The sequence below is a fragment of the Tasmannia lanceolata genome, unplaced genomic scaffold (genome assembly GCF_043159265.1).
Source record: "Tasmannia lanceolata isolate RefF3 unplaced genomic scaffold, GAP_Taslan_0.1 ptg000018l, whole genome shotgun sequence".
NCBI classification, from domain to species: Eukaryota; Viridiplantae; Streptophyta; class Magnoliopsida; order Canellales; family Winteraceae; genus Tasmannia; species Tasmannia lanceolata.
The window spans coordinates 11,487,667-11,509,624 of NW_027518695.1; the positions used below are offsets into that span (position 1 = coordinate 11,487,667).

Sequence of the window (21,958 nt, forward strand, 5' to 3'; positions counted from 1 at the left end):
TTTTACCTTCCAATTTCAACTAGTTTTGAGCTTCAATGTCCCATTTTCCTTGTCTCATTCTCTCACTCTACTGGTTCTTCTTCTGTTTTTGGGATCTTCCTCGGTGTCAGGAAATTCCTTGGTCTTCAGGACTTTGACCAGTTTATGGACGATATATCGATTTTGGGAATATCTTGTTGGGCTTGAGGCTATGACGGAATGTTTCTTGAGCCACCCCTTTGCCACTTTATGTCTCTTTTCTTATCTCATCACTTCTCATGGGCCTTAGGGGTTTCCTCTTCTTTGTGGTCGTTATTTTTGACAGGGTTCGGGATTTCTTCTTCTTCGGGTTCACTCTCCCCACGTTTTTAGGGATCCTACTTGAGCTTCGGGATTCCATCGGTTATAGGGACGTTCCCTCGAGTTTCTTCTTCATTCAGAGTCATTCTCCTTATGTTCCTCGGGATCCTTTTCGAGCTTCAGAATTCCCTCGATTGCAGGAACACTTCTCTCGGGTTTAGGCGATGACGGACGGCAACCTCTTGAGCCAAAACCCCCTTACAATCAAAAGGGATAAAAATACATAAAAATCAAATAACAAAAATCCAAAAAACATAAAAAAACACTCAAAGCGTATTTCGAAAAGCTGTTTCGAACTACGTTGGCTTGATCCCTTTTCACAGGGTATGTAGGCAGCTTGGGATTCTCGTCCCAAGTTCAGTCAAACTTTTTGTAACGACCCGGCTTCCGTTGCCTGAGGTCGCTACCAAAAATCACGACATTTTTTTTTTTTAAAAGGCCATTAGATAACAAATGGCGGAAGCAATAATTAAAACTTAATAACATAAAACCTTGCCATAAATATTCGCTCTTAACAATTAAATCATAACCATCCATCAACTTTCAAACACTTCCATCTTAAATGACCAAATCAAATCTATAGTATCTTAAGTCAAAAATCAAACCAAATAAAGAAAAACAAAACCTTATTAACTACGACTCTCGGTTATGACAACTGTGTCAAACCGAACACAAGACTCCAACTTTCCCCTTTCCCGCATGGGTTTCGTCAAATATCTTCATTAGCAAACGCTCCTTCCTCTTCACCTACAATTCCTGTAGGATAAGTGGGTTAAAAGCAAGTAAAGAAAACTCCCAAAATAATGAAATTAAGCGACATGAATCTACAACACAATATTTTCTACAATAATGAAACAATAATAAAACATGACACAGTAACAATCTTTTATTCGATAATAACAAAACGATTTAACTGCAACATACAAAGCATAGCATGTATTTTAAATGTTCTCCCCTTTTTCCCCAATGATCATGCGGCGGTCCCCCATCGACTTTATTCTCATTTTCTGCGATGGCTTTCTAGCCTGGCCGGTGATCATTGACCATCAAGGACCCTCCGTTCCCTAATGGAACGTGATCCACTTTAGGATTTCAATCGGTTCACCACGAGGGTTCCTCCCAATGCATCGCCCACCAGCTGTCGTACGCTCTCAGACTGGTTGGCTTTTGGCTTTTCGCCCAAGGTTGGATCTAAGGGTTCTCCTTAGTCCTCCCTCCCATTATTCCAAATCCTAAATATATGTACGCTTATTTTACAACAAAACTTTTCTTTACAATCATTATCAAAATTCACAATTATTTTCCAATTCCAAACAATCATCTATTTACACATGCTTGATTATCCGTATCATTACTATACAAAATAAAATGTTAAAGTCATATCAAAATTAATAGCATTATTAAGCGAGTAATCAGAACTTGCCTTGATGCTTGGCGCTCGAAAAAACGGCGATCCCTAAATGAAAAAGCACAATATTCAACCTGAACAGTGTCACACACATACAATGTCATAGATGTATACAAAAAGGTTCACGGGTTCTAGGAAATAAATAATCCGGATTGAATTAAGATGTTTTGGAGTTGAGAGAAAAAGTGGCTATGGATGAAGGCTGGAGATAAGGGTTTGGGCATGGAATCAACGTGGGTGTGGGTCTTTGTTAAATTATGTTTGAAGGTTTGAATATATTCCAAGAATGGTTGCACGGCTCACACCAAGGATGATCCAACCGTCCAATTGATGGGGCTCACACTAATGATGATCTAACCGTCCAATTGATGGGCCGTCCAATTGATGGGGCTCACACCAATGATGATCCAACCGTCCAATTGATGGGCCGACCAATTGATGGCCAAGTTATCCAAAATTAGACAAACAAAATGGGAACCCACCTGTTAAATACCCAAGCACATATCGGGTTGCATATACTCACAGTACTCTAGTCATTAAAAGGTATAGCATAAAGTGGAAATTATAACATTAAAAATATGGCAGCGACAATATCAGAAGGAATGATATAGTCACCCACTGTTTCTACCCAAGCCACCCCTTGTAGTGGAAATACATTAAAGGGAGGTGGTCTAGGGAAGAAAAAGGGGCTGATATATATCACTATCCTTTTATGCATATCTTCTTTAACTCTATTTCTCTCTTTTCCTAACCTCTCTGTTTTTGGGTTCCTGGGCTGAATTTGTGAAAGGTTGATAACATAAAAAAATCTGAATACTTACTTGAAATTGAAGATTGAAAAGGTAAGCCTAACTCTCTATCTTCCACTTCTTATTCTTCTCTTCTTCTTCTTCTCGATTTTCTGATTCTCTGTTTTTTTTTTTTATAAGAGCGCAAGCACAGTGGGGAAAAACCCACGAGGATGGGTTTTTATAAAACCCACAAACTTGCATTTACACTGAAATTATTAACCATAATTAGATTTAAATTTTTAAACCTACCTTAATAAAGAGGCCCACAAACTTGCATTTACACTGAAATTATTAACCATAATTAGATTTAAATTTTTAAACCTACCTTAATAAAGAGGCCCACAAACTTGCATTTACACTGAAATTATTAACCATAATTAGATTTAAATTTTTAAACCTACCTTAATAAAGAGGCCCACAAACTTGCATTTACACTGAAATTATTTATTAAATAAAGTAATTACGGGGAAAATATGGTTTAGTGCATCTTAATAGGGTACCATTAGTAAAACTTAAGTGATTTAATTAATGTGCAATATTAAAATATGGGTCTTTACACTTTTCAATAAAATCATTTAAACCCTTCAATAAAATCATTTAAACCCTTCAAAAAATCATTCAAACATAAAAAAAAAATTCTTTCAAACCTTTTAAAACAAAAATCAAAATGGGCAGGGATGGTGATTGCCAGGTCACTCGGAGCCCTCTTTTCATTCTATTTCTGATTTTGATCGTGGTTTTTCGGTTTTCAGACGTTTTATCGGGTTTAGGGACGGGTGACGATGTAGCGTGGCCCCTTCACAGGGATTGTCCTCGCTGAGCCCAACAATAGGCTATGATGATCGCGAGACTTGTCCGATCTTTAGCGGATCAGGATCGCTGGGCTTGATTCCTTTAGAATCACCCCCTGAGCCTATTGTAAATCCCCTTTTCTTTTCCCTGGTATGTTTGGTCTTCACATTCCGTTGATTTTCTGATTCTTTTCTTTCCTTGCATCCTTTAACTTGTTGTGTGTTTGTCTTTGCTTCCTTATGTATTACTTTTAGCTTGTTTACCTTTTTTACCATGTGATTGATTACTATTTTCTTAGAATTATCTCTTGTATAGGCTCGCATGTTAGTGTGTTTATTTTATTGCTTTGGTAGTTTACTGCCGCGCTTATCTGTCCTCTCATATGCTTAGTTGTAACATTTATTCATTCATCTTATCTGGATTATCTGCTTAGTTGTAGCTGTGCATGCGGATGTTACTGCTTTTCTAGATGTGATGAGTTAGGATTAGATGCGATGAGTTAGGATCTTGATGTTTATTTTCTTTTGCCCATTCGCGGGTCATGCATGCTTAGATAGACGTTTTCTCGGGGATACTCGTTCCCATTTCACATGATTTTCGCCCAAAACTCTTCAAAATTAATTAAAAATGACATAAGAGACCAGGTGCTTGCACTTGGGTGAATTTGGGGTGCTCTTCGGATCTTCCTCATTTGTCCAGGCACAGACTTTTGTATCTCTGGTTATCCGTTGCAACAGAGTATTGTAAGGGATCCATGGCCCATTTCCTTGGATGGCGACTCTTCTTTGTTATAGGTACATCTTGATTCCTGGCTAGTCCCTAAATCAAGAAGTATCTCATTTATATCGCCACCCAAGCTGTGAGTGGCATCATTTCGAGAGTTCCTTGGTAGAGCTCTCCTTCACATTGTGGAGATCTTAGAGGATTGACGTGGGATCTTGTATCCCTCGCCCACCGTCTTCGGGATCGGGGTCCACAACTTGATTTTTTGCAGATGAGGAAAAAAACGGGTGATCCCGTGGGTCGACCTGGCCCGTACGGGTGGGGTCAGGTCCACATTTAGTGACCGTAAATTTTCCGGGTCATTTTTTACCCGGCCCGTATGACCCAGACCTATACGAATCGGGTCAAACCCGGCCTGGCCCACCCGTTTGCCAGGTCCACCTTTCCCTTGCTTCTTTGTCAGCTTCCTTTCCAACTTTAGGTCCGTCTTCCTTAAAACTTTTTGACTCAAGGTACTCTTTCAGTGGTTTGGTTGAAATAATTATCCAAAGCTTCAATTGTTCTGGTGAAGGAAATTCCTATGACTCCGGGTAAAACAGTATTCCTCTGAATATTTGGTGGAGCTTCTAAGACAGATAAATAAAATAAAATAAAGGCGTTCAATCATAAAAGTGGTGAACTGAAAGCAAACTGGGTGGTCAAAGTCGAGAAAGAGGAAAATGAATCCTCACCTCAGCCACTTTAGCCTGAAGATCTGGAGTAAAGTGGTCTTCCAGAGTTATAACAACAGAGTATGGAGATGCATGCTCTTTTATTTATTTTTTACTCTTTCTTCTCTCTACCAAACTTGAGCCCAACAACACCTCATGGGAGCACTTACAGCCTTGAACCACGAAACCATGTTGGAGATGCATGCTCTTTTATGGACCTCAAACATTTGATTAGCTCCACCGTAGCAGTCAATGTCCTAGAGTTATGCATTAATCGAAATGATTTTAAGCAGAAACAAGGTGATGGATATATGATGCAAACACATCACTAGTTTTTTTTTTTTTTTTTTTTTTTTTTTAAATAGCGATTTGTATTAAATGAAAAGGGAGCACCCGAGAAGGGGCAACCCAGAGAACAAAAACAAGAAAGAAGAAACAGAAAAGAAGAAGAAAAAAGACAACAAAAATTACAAAATTATACTACGGGGGAAGATGACCGAACCAGAGAATACTCTCCCCCCCCCAACTCCCTACTTGGCTAACACATCCGCCTTTTCGTTTGCCGACCTCCAAACGTGTTTAAAGACAATAGCCGAACCTGCAACAAAATCCTCAATTTCATCAAAGAACGCCAAGAATCTCCAAGGAGGAGCTTCTCCACCCTTCAACCACCTAATAACATTCAATGAATCCCCTTCAACGATAATATGGTCTAAGACTTCCCTACTCAACTTCATAATCCCAAAATAGGTCGCTTTGACTTCCGCCTCCGAAGAATCACACACACCAATAGGGCCAGAAAAGGCCCGAAGTATCTCACCAAACTCATCACGACAAAGCAGGCAACTTGCTTTAGAATGATCAAACTAAAAAAGTACAAATTGAATTTTCACATTACAGGTAGAGAGAGTTGAACAAAGCTACTTTGAGAAATAAATACGCAAACATCAAAATTCAGACATGCTCATGAGCACCATGAAAGAGACGCATGTAAGTACTTCCATTGAATTTGAATGGAAATCCAATGTAAATCAGATCATGAACGGATTGTAGATGATTTGTACTTTGCCAAAAAAAAAAAAAAAAAACTTAAACCTTAAAGTCCACATAGGAGGAGATATGAAGGATTTGACTGCAAAACTTAAGGCTCAGCAACTGAATGGTTTGGATCTTCGAACAAGGTTGGCTTCATTGTAATTTTTGAAATATATGGTCACCTACGAACATAAATATAGACTGGCGCACCTCACATACGTGCACACATTATATATAACATGTATTTTTTAGAAAATACACCCCGTCAGTTTGTTTGAAGATCCAAACCATTCATTTGTTGACCTTCAACGTAAATAGTCTATGCCCCATAAATTATCTTGATGATCTCCTAACCCTACAATCTAATACGACTGACACTATATATATGAATCTCCATGGATCTAAGAGCTAGGATCATCCTAGGGAGATGTTTTTTGGAGCAAGGCCTTTTTACGTTGGGTCGCAACAAACAAATGGTTCGTGGATCTTCGAACAAAGTAAGCCTAAGAGATTTAAAAAAAAAAAACATGGTGATCACAGTCAAATTAAGATCTAAACCATTCATTGTTTGCCCCACTAAGGGTTCCTGTTTAGAGAGAGAGAGAGAGAGTACCGTTTGTGAGAATAGAGATTTTATGCAGTGTAAGCTTCAAAGTCAAGTATTTTTCAAAATGGACCGCACGACCCGCAACATAGGGTGATACCAACTGCCCATTTTGAAGGGCCACAATGTAAATATGATCCCAACCCTTAGAGAGGTTTCCATAATATGCAGTTTTTCTGTAGATGGGAGGGTTAGGATAGAGGTTTCCATAATATGCAGTTTTTCTGTATATGGGAGGGTTAGGATCATCGTATGGAAATGATTTTTTGGGATACAACCTATTTACGATGGACAGTTCAAATTGATTTTTTGGCTTTTGTGGGGACTTTGCCCCCTTCTTTGTCCTGTGCATGTGTCACCAGAAAGACCCTCGTCTTTTTTTCCAAACGGGATTCCCGTTTTGCTAGCAACCCACATAACAAGATAATGCTTTAGATGAATGGAAAAAAAAGAAAAAAGGTGGGATAATGACTGAGAACCAGCTTTTCTTATTTTTTTTTTGCCTAGGTGGGAGACAGGGAGGTGAATGGTCCCTTTCTCTTTTTGGCTTTCTCTTAATGGCTTTGCTCACATACAATGCTGCTACATGCATAATACGGTGAGTGATCAAGGCAAATGGGGCCCACCGTGGGCGCAAAAATCTAGTGCCAAATGGCGTAACAGATAGCCAAGCATCTGATGCTTTTCTTGGCCCAATCCCAATCGTTGTCAGGCAAAGAGCTGGCCTTAGTTCCGCCCAAATAGCACTCTTCTTCTCATCTTAAATCTTACAAAAAAAAAAAAAAGAAGAAGAAAGAAGCCAAACCCATCTTCATCTCTACACAATTGAAAGGAAAAATATATTGATTTTAAGAGGTGTGTTTTGATCTTGATTTGGAGATGAGTAGTAGTAGAAACACTACATATAAGTATTGCTTTTGTTTCCGAAGAAGATTCAGAGGGGCTTTAACAGAGCCCCCAGAGGATATAAAGAGAGAGTTTGAGAGATGGGCAGAGAATGGGGTGATGGGTGTGGATGGGTTGCATCGATTTCTCTGTGAATTTCAGGGTGAGGAGAAAACAAGCAAAGAAGAGGCCCAATATATTTTAGATCGTTTCAAACATCACAATGTTTTCCGGAAGGGATTCAATCTCGACACCTTCTTTCGCTATCTCTTTGGAGAGGACAATCCCCCTCTCTCACCTTCCCTTGGGGTATGTTTGTTATCTATCTATCTATCTATCTATCCATCTATCATCATTTAGATTAGTAGTATAAACTAGAATTTCCCTTTCCTTTGTCTGTTATGTTTTTAAATGATATTTTATATGGTGCGTGACTATCAAATACTGTACGGGCCACTCTATAAGATGATCCAAACCGTTCATTTGTGGGGCCACAAAGTAAATAGGTTGTGGTGCCCAAAAAATCATTTCCATAGGATGATCCTAACCGTCCGATCTATACAGGGAGTGCGTGTTTTGGAAACCTGTATAAATCGGAGGGTTGGGATTATCCGATGGAAATGACTTTTGGGGCACGTCCTATTCACGTTGCGGCCCAACAAATTAACGGTTTGGATCATCATAGGGAGTGGGCACTAGAGTAATTTTAGATCATCCTTGGATTCAATGCCTTTTCCCCAAATTCTTTTCCATATGCAAGTAATCTGTGCTTGTTTGCGTTCAGTTGTTTAACTTTGGTAAAGGTTGGAGTCCTCAGGGATGAAATGATGATTGTATTTGCTCAGCATTTTAACTTTTTGATTTTTTGCATGGTTGCTTTGTAAAGTATCTTAGATAAACTCAAAGTGTTGATACCAGACCATTCCTATCTATGCCTAACTACTATTTAATTTGAATTCCTCTTATTCTTACATAGTTGACAATGTATATTTCATTTCAGGTTCACCAAGATATGACTGCTCCATTATCCCACTATTACATACATACTGGCCACAATTCCTATTTGACTGGGAACCAACTCAACAGTGACTGCAGTGATGTACCAATCATAAAGGCATTGAAGAGAGGTGTAAGAGTAGTTGAACTTGATATGTGGCCAAATGCAACAAACGATAATGTGCATATTCTTCATGGGAGGTATGGAATTAATGTGGGAAGCCTCCCAATTCTGGCACTCTTCTGTCCTAATTTCGCTGCAAAGTTTTGACATTATGCTTCAATAGGATCACTTCCTTTGCTAATGCAAGGAATAGACGATTTTTATGTTCTGAACCTAGAGCCAATATCGATAATTCAAGAGAAGAAGGAACATTATTGAAGCTATAACTTGCAAAGAGATCTTAAAAGATGAAACTTGCTTGAGATGGCACTCTTCCACTACACTATTCTGTCACTCTAACCTTGAGGTTTTACGACCTTGTTTTTAAGTCTGAAAGGAAACTTTATGCAATCAATTAAGTACACATTTTTGGAACTGTTCTAGTTGGTGTTTCGCAGTCACTTGCCGGGTTAAGACTGGAATTCAAAGTGATGAAAATTCAGGAACAAACTATGTCCATGTATCATCCTCTAGAGAGATCTGTCCTTGTCCCTAAAAAATGGTCAGGATGGTGGTTCTGATAGTGATTATGGCCCTAGCTGTGGCTAAGGTCATGGTGGAGGTGATGTTAATGGTACAAATGAAAAAAATGCATATGTTGGGAAACCAAATAAATGAGATTTGCCAGTTAGAATCTCCATGAAAGACCCCTATTTGTAGGAACAAATGTAATTAGCAAGACCTCATACTGCCTCTACAGTGACGGAAATCTACCTTTACAGATTGATATTCTTAGGTCTTAGAATGTCGATGTTTTCAAGCCCTCATACTCACTGTACCCCTTCGCTGCCGGTATCTTCATCATGGATCATAGAAATATGGGGCTGATCACATGAAAAATACGTGTCACATAACTCTTGCTTCCTTTTTTTTTTTTTTTTTTTTTTTTGAGAAAGTGTAAAGTTAGTAGACGATGTAGTAACCATTGAAAGTAGCTTGCATATAATTCATATGTGAGCGTACATATATAGTTGTATGATATATATAGGGAAATGATTTCTGTGCTCCAGTGTTTTGATAAACATGCGCTCCACTTGTTTGTCGTGTAGTATTTAAAGGGATGTCAGAGGATATTACGGTTCTCAAAAAGCTCTTAAAACCTTTTAAATACTACGCGACAAACAAGTGAGCACATGTTTATCACAACAATGGAGCGCCGAAATCATTTCCCTATATATATATATATATATATATATATATATATATAGAGAGAGAGAGAGAGAGAGAGAGAGAGAGAGAGAGAGAGAGAACGGTTTCTGTACACATGTAGATAACTTATCTACACACTAGCTTAAAATACAATGGAGGGCATATTGTTTGGGTGATCCAAACCATTCATTTGATTGGCCCTCACATAGATAGGGTGTCCACAAAAAATCAGCTCCATAGGATCATCCCAACCCTACGATTTGTGGAGGTAAAATGGACGTGTATAAACCTTCACAAATCTGTCCATTTTTATATATATATATATATATATATATATATATATATATATATATATATATATATATATATGAGAAAACGGTTACTACACACATGTGCAGATAAGTTATCTACACACTAGCTTAAAATACAGTGGAGGCCCACATTGTTTGGGTGATCCAAACCATTCATTTGATTGGCCCTCACATAGATAGGGTGTGCCCAAAAAGTCAGCTCCATAGGATCATCCTAACCCTTCCAACCGTGGAGGCAAAAAATGGACAGATTTGTGAAGGTTTATACACGTCCATTTTACCTCCACAAATCGTAGGGTTGGGATGATCCTATGGTGCTGATTTTTTGTGGACACCCTCTATCTATGTGAGGGCCAATCAAATGAACGGTTTGGATCACCCAAACAATATTCCCTCCACTGTATTTTAAGCTAGTGTGTAGGTAACTTATCTACACTTGTGTGTGGAAACCGTTCTCTCTCTCTCTCTCTCTCTCTCTCTATATATATATATATATATATATATATATATATATATAGAGAGAGAGAGAGAGAGAGAGAGAGAGAGAGAGAGTGATTTGCTAGCGTCCACAGAAGGCATTTTGTGGATGGTCTGTTGCACGTCAGAGCAGCCACACAGCCCTGAAAACGAGTCGGGAGCGATCAAAGGTGATAAACGCTTGATTGTATTCTTGATTGATTCAATTGATAAGGAGAGATAATGGTACCCCAACTATGCCCAAGGGCTGCCGTGTTTACCATTTTCACCAGTGTTTAAAAACACGGATGTGACGCGGAACGCGGCTAAGAAAAATCCTCGTCGACTAAGCGCAGATGCAGCCAAGAATGTGGTTATAACTCGGGAGAGTCAAAGGAGTTTTTAGAGATTGTAGGGCAAAACGCGGAATGCGGTGGTGCAATGCAGAATGCGACCAAGAAAAATCCTTGTCGACTCGGGCGAGTTCCTTGGCTTGTCAACGAGTTTTTAAACACTGGTTTTCACCAAGCGAGCTTTTCAGAGAGGCTTTGGGGGGGGGGGGGGGGGGGGGGATACTTGTGTGAGATGAGATTTATGCTCCGCTCGCCCTCTAATTGCCACTTTATCCTCTATACACCTACCCCTTCGCCGAAGCTTCTGGCTTTTGATCAAGGCCCGTAGACTCCCTATGTTCACGAGAACGGACAGCTATGAGCTCCTATCTGTCAGATTCGTTAGATCATGATAGAGTCTTCGCGCTCTACTCTGGCGAATAGTCCAGTGAGTGTGTTCGGGTAACACTCTTAAAACATAATAGAATTTCTAATTATTGTCTCATAGCACGGGTGAATAAAAGCACTTACTACAAAAATATGCCTTACTCAAAACTTCAAGTTGTAGTGGAGAAACACCAGATGAATCAATCTTTGATGCTCCAATTTGTTTATCTTCTTGAAGTGTATGTCTTTGAAAGTACTCTAGTTCCTTTTGCATGCTATCGAACTATCCTCCTCTCTTTGAAACAAGAGGCGGTTCCGGTTCTGCCCATGCTTCAAACAATTTTGTCTTTGTTTGACATTAGCATTTGAATTGCAAATCTTTGCAATTTGGGACATCATTTGCCAATTTGTGTCTACATGCAAAGTGCAATAATAGAGTTGACTCACTCAACAATGCCTTATTAAAATTTCAAATCTAATTAAAACATAATATAAACACATAATAATTAACAATATTAATTAATTTACCTAGACTTAGCTTCTTTCAGTTGTGGATTGCCATAGCCAATGACATCAATGTTAGTGATTGCGCCTATAATTTATGCGGTCTATATAAGCCAAAGGATAGAAGTACTTTTATGTCCTCTTGTAATTGTCTACAGTCCATGGCCATATATGGAATTATCCATTTATTTAATATATAATGGAGAAGGAGACGAGTTGTAGGGTTTGTCTTGGAACTCTTTGCCCAGAGACAGTTAGTGTGATGTGGTTTGCTCTCCCCCCCTCCCTTGCCCAACCCTCTCTCTCTATCTCTCTCTCTCCAAGCTACTAGTTTGTCAAACGAGTAAACTTCAAGAAATCTTTTCTTGTGAAGGAAGGGATACACCCATCCAGTCGATTTTTTATTTATGTGTATATATATATATATATATATATATATATATATATATATAGTCCTTCATATCTCCTATGTGGAGTTTAGGATTTGTATAAGTTTTTTTTTTTCTTTCTGTTTTGGCAAATTACAAATCATCTATGAGTTTTTCATGATCTGATTTGCATTGGATTTCCATGCTTCTAATTTGATTCTTTTACGATTTATAGTTCTTTTGCTCTTGTGATTTAAAATAGTTAGTTTGATTCATGACCTGCTGAGCACTTTATGAGGTGATTTTGAGGTTCTTGTACAGAATATTGTGAAGGTATTCAGTTCCTCCCTTTGGATTTGTTATCATTTTTTACATAATAGTGGTTGTTTCAATTATACTTTAGTGATCTATCAGTGTTGGCCCAAGTGATAGATCTAATTCCATCTGTCAATTTTTATGAAATAAGTGTTCCCTTCGCTCTTAGAATTCCATTTCCGCATCTTTGTTGAAGGTAATGGAATGATGAAGAGGTTATACAGGTCTGATATAGAACCCTCTTATGGCAAGGAGATGACTCACTATTCCCAATATCAAATGGGAGTTGGATAACTACCGACCTATTGCTCTCAACGTTAAATATACCAGAAATTAGATATAACAGATGAGGATCTTTGATTCTTAACAGGATTGAACACTTAAGGTATAGAGGGTTCCTGTACAGATTCTCTTCCTCTAGTTGTGGTTGTCTACAACTATATTAGAGGTATGCTGAGCAAGAGAGAAAGTGCAAAGCTTTTCAAAGGAGGTAGTGATGTAAACTCTTGTCTACTTGTTGTATATAGTAGTAACTAGAATTTAATTAGGTTGCACCTAACATTTGTCAACTGCCAGTGACACTATCTACCAGTAATCAATGTCATTGACATGGTTTAAATTGTTCACATGTGTGTCAATTTCGACGGACCTGTGTCGACATCCATTGGCACCAAAGTCGAAGTCCAGTTCTAAGTTTGATTCCTTGATGTGCACCCGCATAATAAAAATGCCTCATATATCACAAAAGTATTAGTACCATTCCATTAATAAGATGAGTTAGTTGAGCAGTAAAAGAAATGGCACACTCATCAATTTTCAAAAAATATTTATTCTTAAAATGATCATTATTGTTTTATGCGTGTCACTAGGTGTTTGATCTTGTTAAACCATTATGGATGGTTGTCTTGCTTATGTGATTGTTTCTAAGTGTATGTTTGTACTTATTTTAGTATTTTTTGAGGTTTTATCTTAAATTTCAATAATTTCCATGGACTTCCCTAAGCTTCTATGATTTTTACAAGATTTCCATGGACTTCTATAGGCTTCCACAGAATCCTTCCACTTTCGTGGGGACTGAAGTCCATACAAAATCCGAAATTTGGAACTTAGTCATGTATCCATGGATCTGGTTCCACATCCGAGTGTATGATTTTCCTTTTGAAAAATGAAAAGTACTAAAAAGTAGGAAAATTAAATAAAAACAGTACAAATAATGAAATGTTACTATTCTGCAACTACTCAACAGTCAACATCACTTATCCATGTATATAGTGCCAAATCAATGCATTTATGATGTTGCATTAGAAACATAAAATCATAGAAAAAGGAAAAAATGTTAAAGCATTAAAATATACTAGTCTACCATAGTTACATCATTGATGCATGGATTACAATATTATTACAGGTCTACCTCTAAATCTAGAACACATAAAATGCAATATCTCAAAAAGAAAAGAAAAAAGGAAAGTGGATGCTTTGTCTGATTTGACAAAATTTCTGCCCCAATCAATGTTTTACGGTCGCTTAATCACCTTCAATTGTATTTCTTTGTTTGATTTTGAGAATCAAAGCAAATAAAATTGGGGAAGAATGACGGGGAAATGAGTTTTTCTTATCTTTGAATCATTATTTTAATGAAAAATTTAAAGGAAACATGCCATCTTTTCTAATACCTTCAGAAGTTTTAGTTTGTCTTTAGAAGTTGGAGTTCGTCTTTTTTGTAAAATTTGGACAGAAAAATGTATTCTTCTTGCCAATTTGATGTTCGTTGTCTCATAATAAAATTTAGTTTTGCTTAGTGATTATCTAAGGGTTGCAGCGAACTTAATTTGGGTAGACTGGACTGATTTGTGGGTTTAGGATTTTTGGTACTGTTTATGTATTCATAATTGCAGCAAATTCAATGGAAAGTACTTACATGTTTCACTTTTATGGTGCTCATGAGCATATGTTTGAATTTCGACGTTTACTTATTTATTTCTCGAAGTAGCTTCGTTGAATTCTCTCTACCTGTATTGTGAAAATTCAATTTGTATTTTGTGAGATCTTATTTATTTCTCAAAGTAGCTTTGTTGAATTCTCTCTCTACCTGTATTGTGAAAATTCAATTTGTATTTTGTGAGATTGTTGATTTTCCAAAGCAATTCCCCTTCTTTTGTTCGATTCCTAGTGATTTGCTTGTATTATATATGCATCACCTTTATTCTGTTTAAAATCATTTCGATTAATGGATTACTCTAGGACTTTGACTGCTCCGGTGGAACTAATCAAATGTTTGAGGTCCATAAAAGAGCATGCCTTCTCTGCATCTCCGTACCCTGTTGTTATAACTCTGGAAGACCACCTTACTCCAGATCTTCAGGCTAAAGTCGCTGAGGTGAGGATTCATTTTCCTCTTTCTCGACTCTTACCACCCAGTTTCTTTTCAGTTCACCATTTTTATGATTGAACGCTTTTTTTTTGTCTAGATGGTCCACGAAACATTTGGAGATATACTGTTTTACCCGGAGTCAGATTGCTTACAGGAATTTCCTTCTCCAGAACAATTGAAGCATCGGATAATTATTTCAACCAAACCACCGAAAGAGTTCCTTGAGTCAAAAAGTTTTAAGGAAGATGGACCCAAAGTTGGAAAGGAAGCTGACGAAGAAGCATGGGGAAAGGAGGTCACAGACCTTAAAGTTGGACCTGTATCTGATGTTACGGTGCACTTAAAAGTTACATTCATTGTGTTATTCTATTGATATAGTACACTTTATCCGACCTATTAACATCCATTTCTTTAAATTCTTCCAATTTGCAACTTGCGAGCAGAATGAGCATGATCAGGGTGAATTCAATCATGATGAGGAAAATCATGAGGATGGGGACCACAAGTTGCATCAGAGGTTAGCACCGGAGTACAAGCAGCTAATTGCTATTCATGCTGGGAAACAGAAAGGTGGGGTGAAAGACTGGCTAAAAGTGGACCCCTCTAAAGTTAAACGTCTCAGCTTGAGTGAAGTAGAACTTGAGAAGATCGCAATCACTTATGGAACTGATCTTGTCAGGTATTTAATATACTTATCCAAAAGGTTCAGTCATGGAGATTTGTTTGTGTGCATATGTGGGTACAAATGTACAATTATAGATTATGATTCCACTTGGCATTTTGGGGTTCATAGTTCAAGCATTTGCTTAAATTTCTGAAGTTCTTGGTGATGATTGCCATTTCTTTTCAGGTTCACCCAAAGGAATTTGCTTAGAGTATACCCAAAGGGTACACGTGTTAACTCCTCGAATTACAACCCTCTAATTGGGTGGATGCATGGTGCTCAGATGGTTGCATTTAATATGCAGGTTAGTCTCTCTCCCTGTGTTGCAATTCAAATTTCAACTTCTTTTGGACATATTATGGTAAACCTTTTGCTTAGTCTCCTTGTGTTGCAATTCAAAGTTGAACTTCTTTTGAATATATTATGGTAAACCTTTTGCTTTTACCCCTCTTCAGTTTCATTTGTCACTTCTTGCTGAAATTTTGCTTCACGGCAGCTAAGAGAACTGAAAATACAGTTCAGGTTATATTTCATCTCATTAAGTACTTGTTAGAATATTTTAGCCTCTAGTAGATATTCCATGAGAATGCATTTCTTCTCAAACAAGATTGGAATGAGTATACAATATGTTAATTTATATTAGCTTCCTTAGTTGCACAAAGTCATAGATGGTGCAACTGTTCTAAAAAAGTTAAGAAATCGGATCAGCTAGAAACTGTCTGAATGAATGAAAAAAATTAAACTTTTTGAGAGATAGGATGTTTGCATTGCTTGTCATTGCTTTTACATGCATAGTTTTAAATTTTGTACGATTTCGGATGGGACCGAAACCGAAATTTGCTTGAAATCCAAAATTTTGGATTTCCCAAGTTTTGGCTGAAATTTCAGAAATTCAATTTAAAAAAAAAAAACTAATATTTTTATGAAAATTCTGCCCAAATTTCCGAAATTTTGTAAATGATTAATTAATTATTATTATTTTTTACCGAATTTCGGCCGAAATTTCGGTTTTAGTCAAGTCCGAAATTGGGACCGAAACCGAAATTTAAATCCATGTTTACATGTATGTTTTTAAGGTTATTAATTACCGGTTAGAACGGCGGCCATCAACTTGCAGCTATTTTAATCATCTTTACATTGATTAATATGTATGCATCATGGGCTACTGTAGTGTATTTAGATTGAAAGTATTCATAATGGGAATTGATTGGAGTGAGCAATATGTTGAAATCCATGTATACCGGAGGGGAACATTTAAACCTGCTTCCAACACGTACCACCACCTCAAGGAATTGGAAGGATATTCTAAAGGTGTGGCTGGATCCAAAATAGTAGATGGTTGGGTAAGTTCTTACTACAAGTACTCCAAAGCTTAGAAGCACAAAGCGGGTGCGGGTGCGGGGGCGGAGGTGGGAGTGGGGGCGAGGAAACGTGGGGGTCTAGAAGAGTCCAAGTTTGGGAGCGTCATGGGAGCGTCTATGTAATATTTTCTTTATATATCTTTCAAAATTCAAGTACATCAAAAAATAATAGTTTCTAACCATTTTCATATGTATTTTTCAAATTTTAAGTACATAAAAAAAGCAGTAATTTCTAACCATCTTCATTTCCGTGCACTCATTCCTCGTGCCGTTTGAAGATGCACAAACCTTTGTGCTTGCTCCAATGAAGTTCTTTGAAGAGTTCAAGGAGTTTGATGCAAGAAAGTAGGTGATGGTGGGACTTATGGAGTAATAGAAGCAGGCTTGGAGCGTCATAGGAGGTTCCTGTCCCTTTGGGGTCGCGCTCCCTGGAAGCTCCTTCCTAAGGAGCGCCGAATCAAGGTTCCGAGGTGGGAACAACACCCCGAGGGAAGATTCCTGCTTCTAAGCTCCAAAGTTACGAAGTGTTTTTTCATGACAACTAGCCTAGCTTGAAGGGTAGCTCTTCTTAATTCCATGAGTGTGCAACTTGAAGGTTTTGACACCATTAGAGACATGTATGCCAATGATGAAGACTTTTGTGAAATTTGGAAGCTTTGTAGACAAGGGAAGTATGATGATTATCTTCTCCTAGATGATTTTCTCTTTTAGGGGATTCGCCTTTGCATTCCAAAATGCACCCTTAGAGAGAATGTTATTAAAGATCTACATTCTGGAGGTTTAGGAGGACATTTTGGAAGAGACAGAACTATTTTTCTAGTGAAAGAGAAATATTTTTGGCCTACCATTTACCGAAATGTGACTCATTATGGGAGGAGGTGCCGAATATGCCAAACATGCAAGGGACCATAGATAGTTTCAACACTTCCCCATGTCATCCTGATTGGCCTGAGTCAACTCTCTTTTACCTTAGCCGCATTCTTGTCCGAGTCCGCATTTTACCCTAGTCAATCAAAACTGCTTGGTCTCTCCTAAGTTACGACCACATCAACCGTGTACTCGGCCGCATCGTGCCGAGTTGAGTAGGATTTGCTTTCGCCGCGTTTTGACCCACATCTGCTTTCTGAAACAATGAATTAGACATCCACGATTCCTTCCTTTCCTTTTTTTTTCAAAAAAAGTAAAATAAAAATGATGATTAATAAGAAAAAGATTGTGCCACTTCAAGTTATTTAAACAATTGTTAAAATCGAAAAACAATTTTTGATGATACTTGATGCATTTGGAGTAGGGCTGCAACTCGAGCCTGGTTTTACCCGACCCGCATCGACCCGACCCGAAAATAGCCTGGGTTGGGTTCAGGTTTCATGGGTTTCGGGTCGAGCCGGGTTGAGCATTCAAAAGCCCGCATGAATCTCGGGTCGAGCCGGGTTTGAAGGGGCCCGACCCGACCCGAGTTACATAAGTTATAGTATGTACATTTTTTTCTATTGTTAGTTAAAAGTTAAAAGTGAAAACCCACGCACCCACTGTTATTGTATGTGAGTAATTTCTGCTTCTATGAATTGAGTTGATTCAAGTGTTTGATTCAGCATTGTTTGATTGTTATTACAACATTGTTTGATTCAAGTGTAATGTGAGTGTAATTACATCATTGTTTGATTCAAGTGTAATGTGAGTGTAATTTCTGCTTCTATGAGTTGAGTTGCCTTGCCAAATAAGAATTTTCCTTAAAAAATTGCGTCAACGTTAAAAAACCCGACCCGACTCGAACCGACCCGAGATTTATCATGGGTAGGGCCGGGTTTGGGAATCGTGGGTTTTCTGAAAAAAAACCCGACTCGACCCGACCCGAGATATTTCTCGGGTAGGGTTGGGTTCTCCAAAACCCGACCCGCCCGACCCGAGTTGCAGCCCTAATTTGGAGTTGTTTCCTGGGTTTTTTTTTTTCCTGTGATGAGGTCGGTCATCTCATCTTATCTTTTTCAATACATTACCTTAACCTTTCATATAGAAAAAGTCTATAGAAAAAGATTCCATTTGCGTAATATTTGACTGCTTAGATCAAACCCGTGTTGTTTGCATTAGTATCACCATCATAGGTTTAAGCAAAAGTATTTACATTAAAGCTTAGTAATTACAGAACCAAATCATTTTCTTCATACATGATTTCTCATAATTTTGCTGGCATCATTAAAGAATCAAGTGGGTCTTTCTGTGACAGGGATTTGGAAGATCACTCTGGTTGATGCATGGAATGTTCAGAGCCAATGGAGGGTGTGGTTATGTAAAAAAACCTGATTTTCTGTTGAAGACTGATTCAAATACTGAGGTCTTTGATCCTCAGAAACATTTTCCTGTGAAGAAAACATTGAGGGTGAATATTTTCCCGCAGAACTGACTTTTTTGAGTCCTGAGTATTTTCTTTTGCATATCCAACTCTGATTTGAGCTCCATTATTACTAAACAGGTGAGAGTATATATGGGAGATGGATGGCATTTGGATTTCCGTCGAACACACTTTGATGCATACTCGCCACCAGACTTCTATGCAAGGGTAAAATGATGAATCTCTAATCTTTTGCTCACACATCGCGCCTTGGTTGCTCTTAAGGTTATCTACTGCCATGAGCTGCGCTCGGGTAGTCAAGTACTATTTACTTCAGGAGGACAATGTAGACCACCAATCTCTCACTGAAATTGTAGTCGACTTTTAAACAAAACTGGTGAAGACAAATTAATATGTGCCCATTCTTTACTGATTTATTCTGTCCATTTATTTCTGCATGTATTGATGTTTCTAACAATCTATAAGCCAAAAGAGTCCTTTTTTTCATTGAAAGAGCGAAAGATTGTCAGTCTCTCATGTACTATACTCATAAGCGCGGCATAGGGCCACCATTAATGTATAGTACTTTTGAAAAACAGAAAGTGTGGGAGAAATATCAATGAACCACACCACAAAAGTTGTGAAAACATGGATAGTGCAAAAATGTAAAGCCTGTATCCACTAATCAATCTGTCTACAGGTCGGGATAGCAGGAGTACCAGATGATACCATAATGAAGAAAACAAGAACTATCGAGGATAACTGGACACCTGTTTGGGATGAGGAGTTTACGTTCCCATTGACTGTTCCAGAACTCGCTTTGCTTCGGATTGAAGTGCATGAGTATGATATGTCTGAGAAGGATGACTTTGCTGGCCAGACTTGTTTGCCTATAACAGAGTTGAGGTCAGGGATCCGAGCTGTGCCGCTTTGTGATCGCAAGGGAGAAAAGCTCAAGTCTGTAAAGCTACTTATGAGGTTTGAATTTGTTTGAGATTGCTCCATACTTGAATTGATGTTCAGATTTTCCTGCAATTATTCCTTGTGTTTATTATATTGGCCATATATACCTGGCTTTAGAGCTCTAAATGTTGTATATTTCTACATGAATCTTTTGAATGCATTCTGTATATTATAGTACTCGTTTCTACTAAAGCTTCAGTGATATAAATGTTTTATGTTGCAATCTAAATGTTGTTGTAACGTCTTGTTGCTTTATTTTATGATTAGCACATCATGGAATGGGTCGGACAATCGACAATAAATGGGAAGGGTGTTTGATTGTTGATTTTTCGTCGAGTTTATCTCGAGTGCGGTTGTTTTGTTCATCAACTTTTACAGGCCTTGATCTGAGTAACAAATTTCTCCCATATACAGAAAAATTCTTGAAATAATCTCAGAATCTTTTATGCCAGGTATTTAAAAAAATAAAAATAAAAATTTATGCCCGGTTTCAAACTTAAAAAAATTCATGAATAATTCAAAATTTCTAGCGTCTTTGAATTACACACACATAAAAATGGTGGTCCTCGCCCCATAAAAATGAGGTGTAAAATGGTGGACCCCATCATATACATGGTTTTAGGTGGAGATGGTGCACTCCACTATATCAAAACATGAGGTGTTACATAATTCCATAGAAAATAATATTCAATGAAGAAAAAATCCAAGGTCTAGTAGGTTTGTAATTTTTCTTGAAAAGGAAAATTTTTATTTTTCAAAATAATTTCCATGAAAAATGAGTTACAAAATGCTGAAAATTTTATTTTTGATGGAAACAATTTCAAAAAAATAAAATAAAAATATATATGAGTTAAGTGAATCTACACATACGTGTAGCTAACTTAGCTACACCGACGGCTTAAAATACAGTGGGCCCACATTGTTTGGGTGATCCAAACCATTCATTTGATACGCCCTCACATTGATAGGGTGTGCCCAAAAAATCAGCTCCATTGGATGATCCCAACCGTTCAAACTGTGGAGGCAAAAATGGACAGATTTGTGAAGGTTTTTACACGTCCATTTTTGCCTCAACAAATCGTAAGGTTGGGATGATCCTATGGAGCTGATTTTTTGGGCACACCCTATCTATGTGAGGGCCCGTCAAATGAATGGTTACAACACCGAGACAATGTGGGGTCCACTGTATTATAAGGCGTCGGTGTAGCTAAGTTAGCTACACATGTGTAGCTACACTTTTCTCTATATATATACTAGTGTGTAGGTAACTTACTTGTGTAAGTAAGTTACCTACACACTAGCTTAAAATACAGTGGGGGCCCACATTGTTTGGGTGATCCAAACCATTCATTTGAATGGTCCTCACAGAGATAGGGTGTCCACAAAAAATCAGATCCATAGGATCATCCCAACCCTACGATTTGTGGAGGTAAAATGGACGTGTATAAACCTTCACAAATTAGTCCATTTTTTGCCACCATAGTTTGAATGGTTGGGATGATCCTATGGATCTGATTGTTTGTGGACACCCTATCTATGTGAGGACCATTCAAATGAATGGTTTGGATCACCCAAACAATGTGGGCCCCCACTGTATTTTAAGCTAGTGTGTAGGTAACTTACCTACACAAGTGTGTAGGAAATGTTTTCTCATATATATATATAAAGAGAGAGAGAGAGAGAGAGAGAGAGAGAGAGAGAGAGAGAGAGAGAGAGAGAACGGTTCCTACACATATGTGTAGATAAGCTATCTACACACTCGCTTAAAATACAGTGGGGGCCACATTATTTGGGTGATCCAAACCATTCATTTTTAAAGCCCTCACATAGATAGGGTGTCCACAAAAAATCAGATCCATAGGATCATCCTAACCATTCGAACTTTGGAGGCAAAAAATGAACTAATTTGTGAAGGTTTAAAGACATCCATTTTACCTCCACAAATCGTAGGGTTGGGATGATCCTATAGATCTGATTTTTTGTAGACACCCTATCTATGTGA

The 21,958-nt window shown here is 38.0% G+C and overlaps 1 protein-coding gene across 2 annotated transcripts; it reads left to right on the plus strand.

Moving 5' to 3' along the window:
- Positions 1-7,096: 7,096 nt before the first annotated feature.
- On the plus strand, positions 7,097-20,032 carry LOC143851806 (phosphoinositide phospholipase C 2-like). Of its 2 annotated transcripts, none has more exons than XM_077361293.1 (9): positions 7,097-7,596; positions 8,288-8,484; positions 14,510-14,645; positions 14,737-14,985; positions 15,083-15,318; positions 15,490-15,607; positions 18,889-19,041; positions 19,135-19,221; positions 19,694-20,032. In XM_077361293.1, the coding sequence occupies exons 1-9, from the start codon at positions 7,282-7,284 to the stop codon at positions 19,985-19,987; spliced, it is 1,785 nt and encodes a 594-aa protein (XP_077217408.1). In that variant the 5' UTR covers positions 7,097-7,281; the 3' UTR covers positions 19,988-20,032. The 2 variants fall into 2 exon arrangements, with proteins under 2 accessions (XP_077217408.1, XP_077217409.1); XM_077361294.1 differs by having other exon boundaries at positions 7,101-7,596; positions 14,737-14,973.
- The last annotated feature ends 1,926 nt before the right edge of the window (positions 20,033-21,958 follow it).

Coding starts and splice junctions, on each gene's coding strand:
- LOC143851806 (XM_077361293.1), top strand. CDS start 7,282: ATGAGTAGTAGTAGAAACACTACATATAAGTATTGCTTTTGTTTCCGA. Junction 15,319..15,489: donor TATGGAACTGATCTTGTCAG/GTATTTAATATA, acceptor ATTTCTTTTCAG/GTTCACCCAAAGGAATTTGC. Junction 19,222..19,693: donor CACCAGACTTCTATGCAAGG/GTAAAATGATGA, acceptor ATCTGTCTACAG/GTCGGGATAGCAGGAGTACC.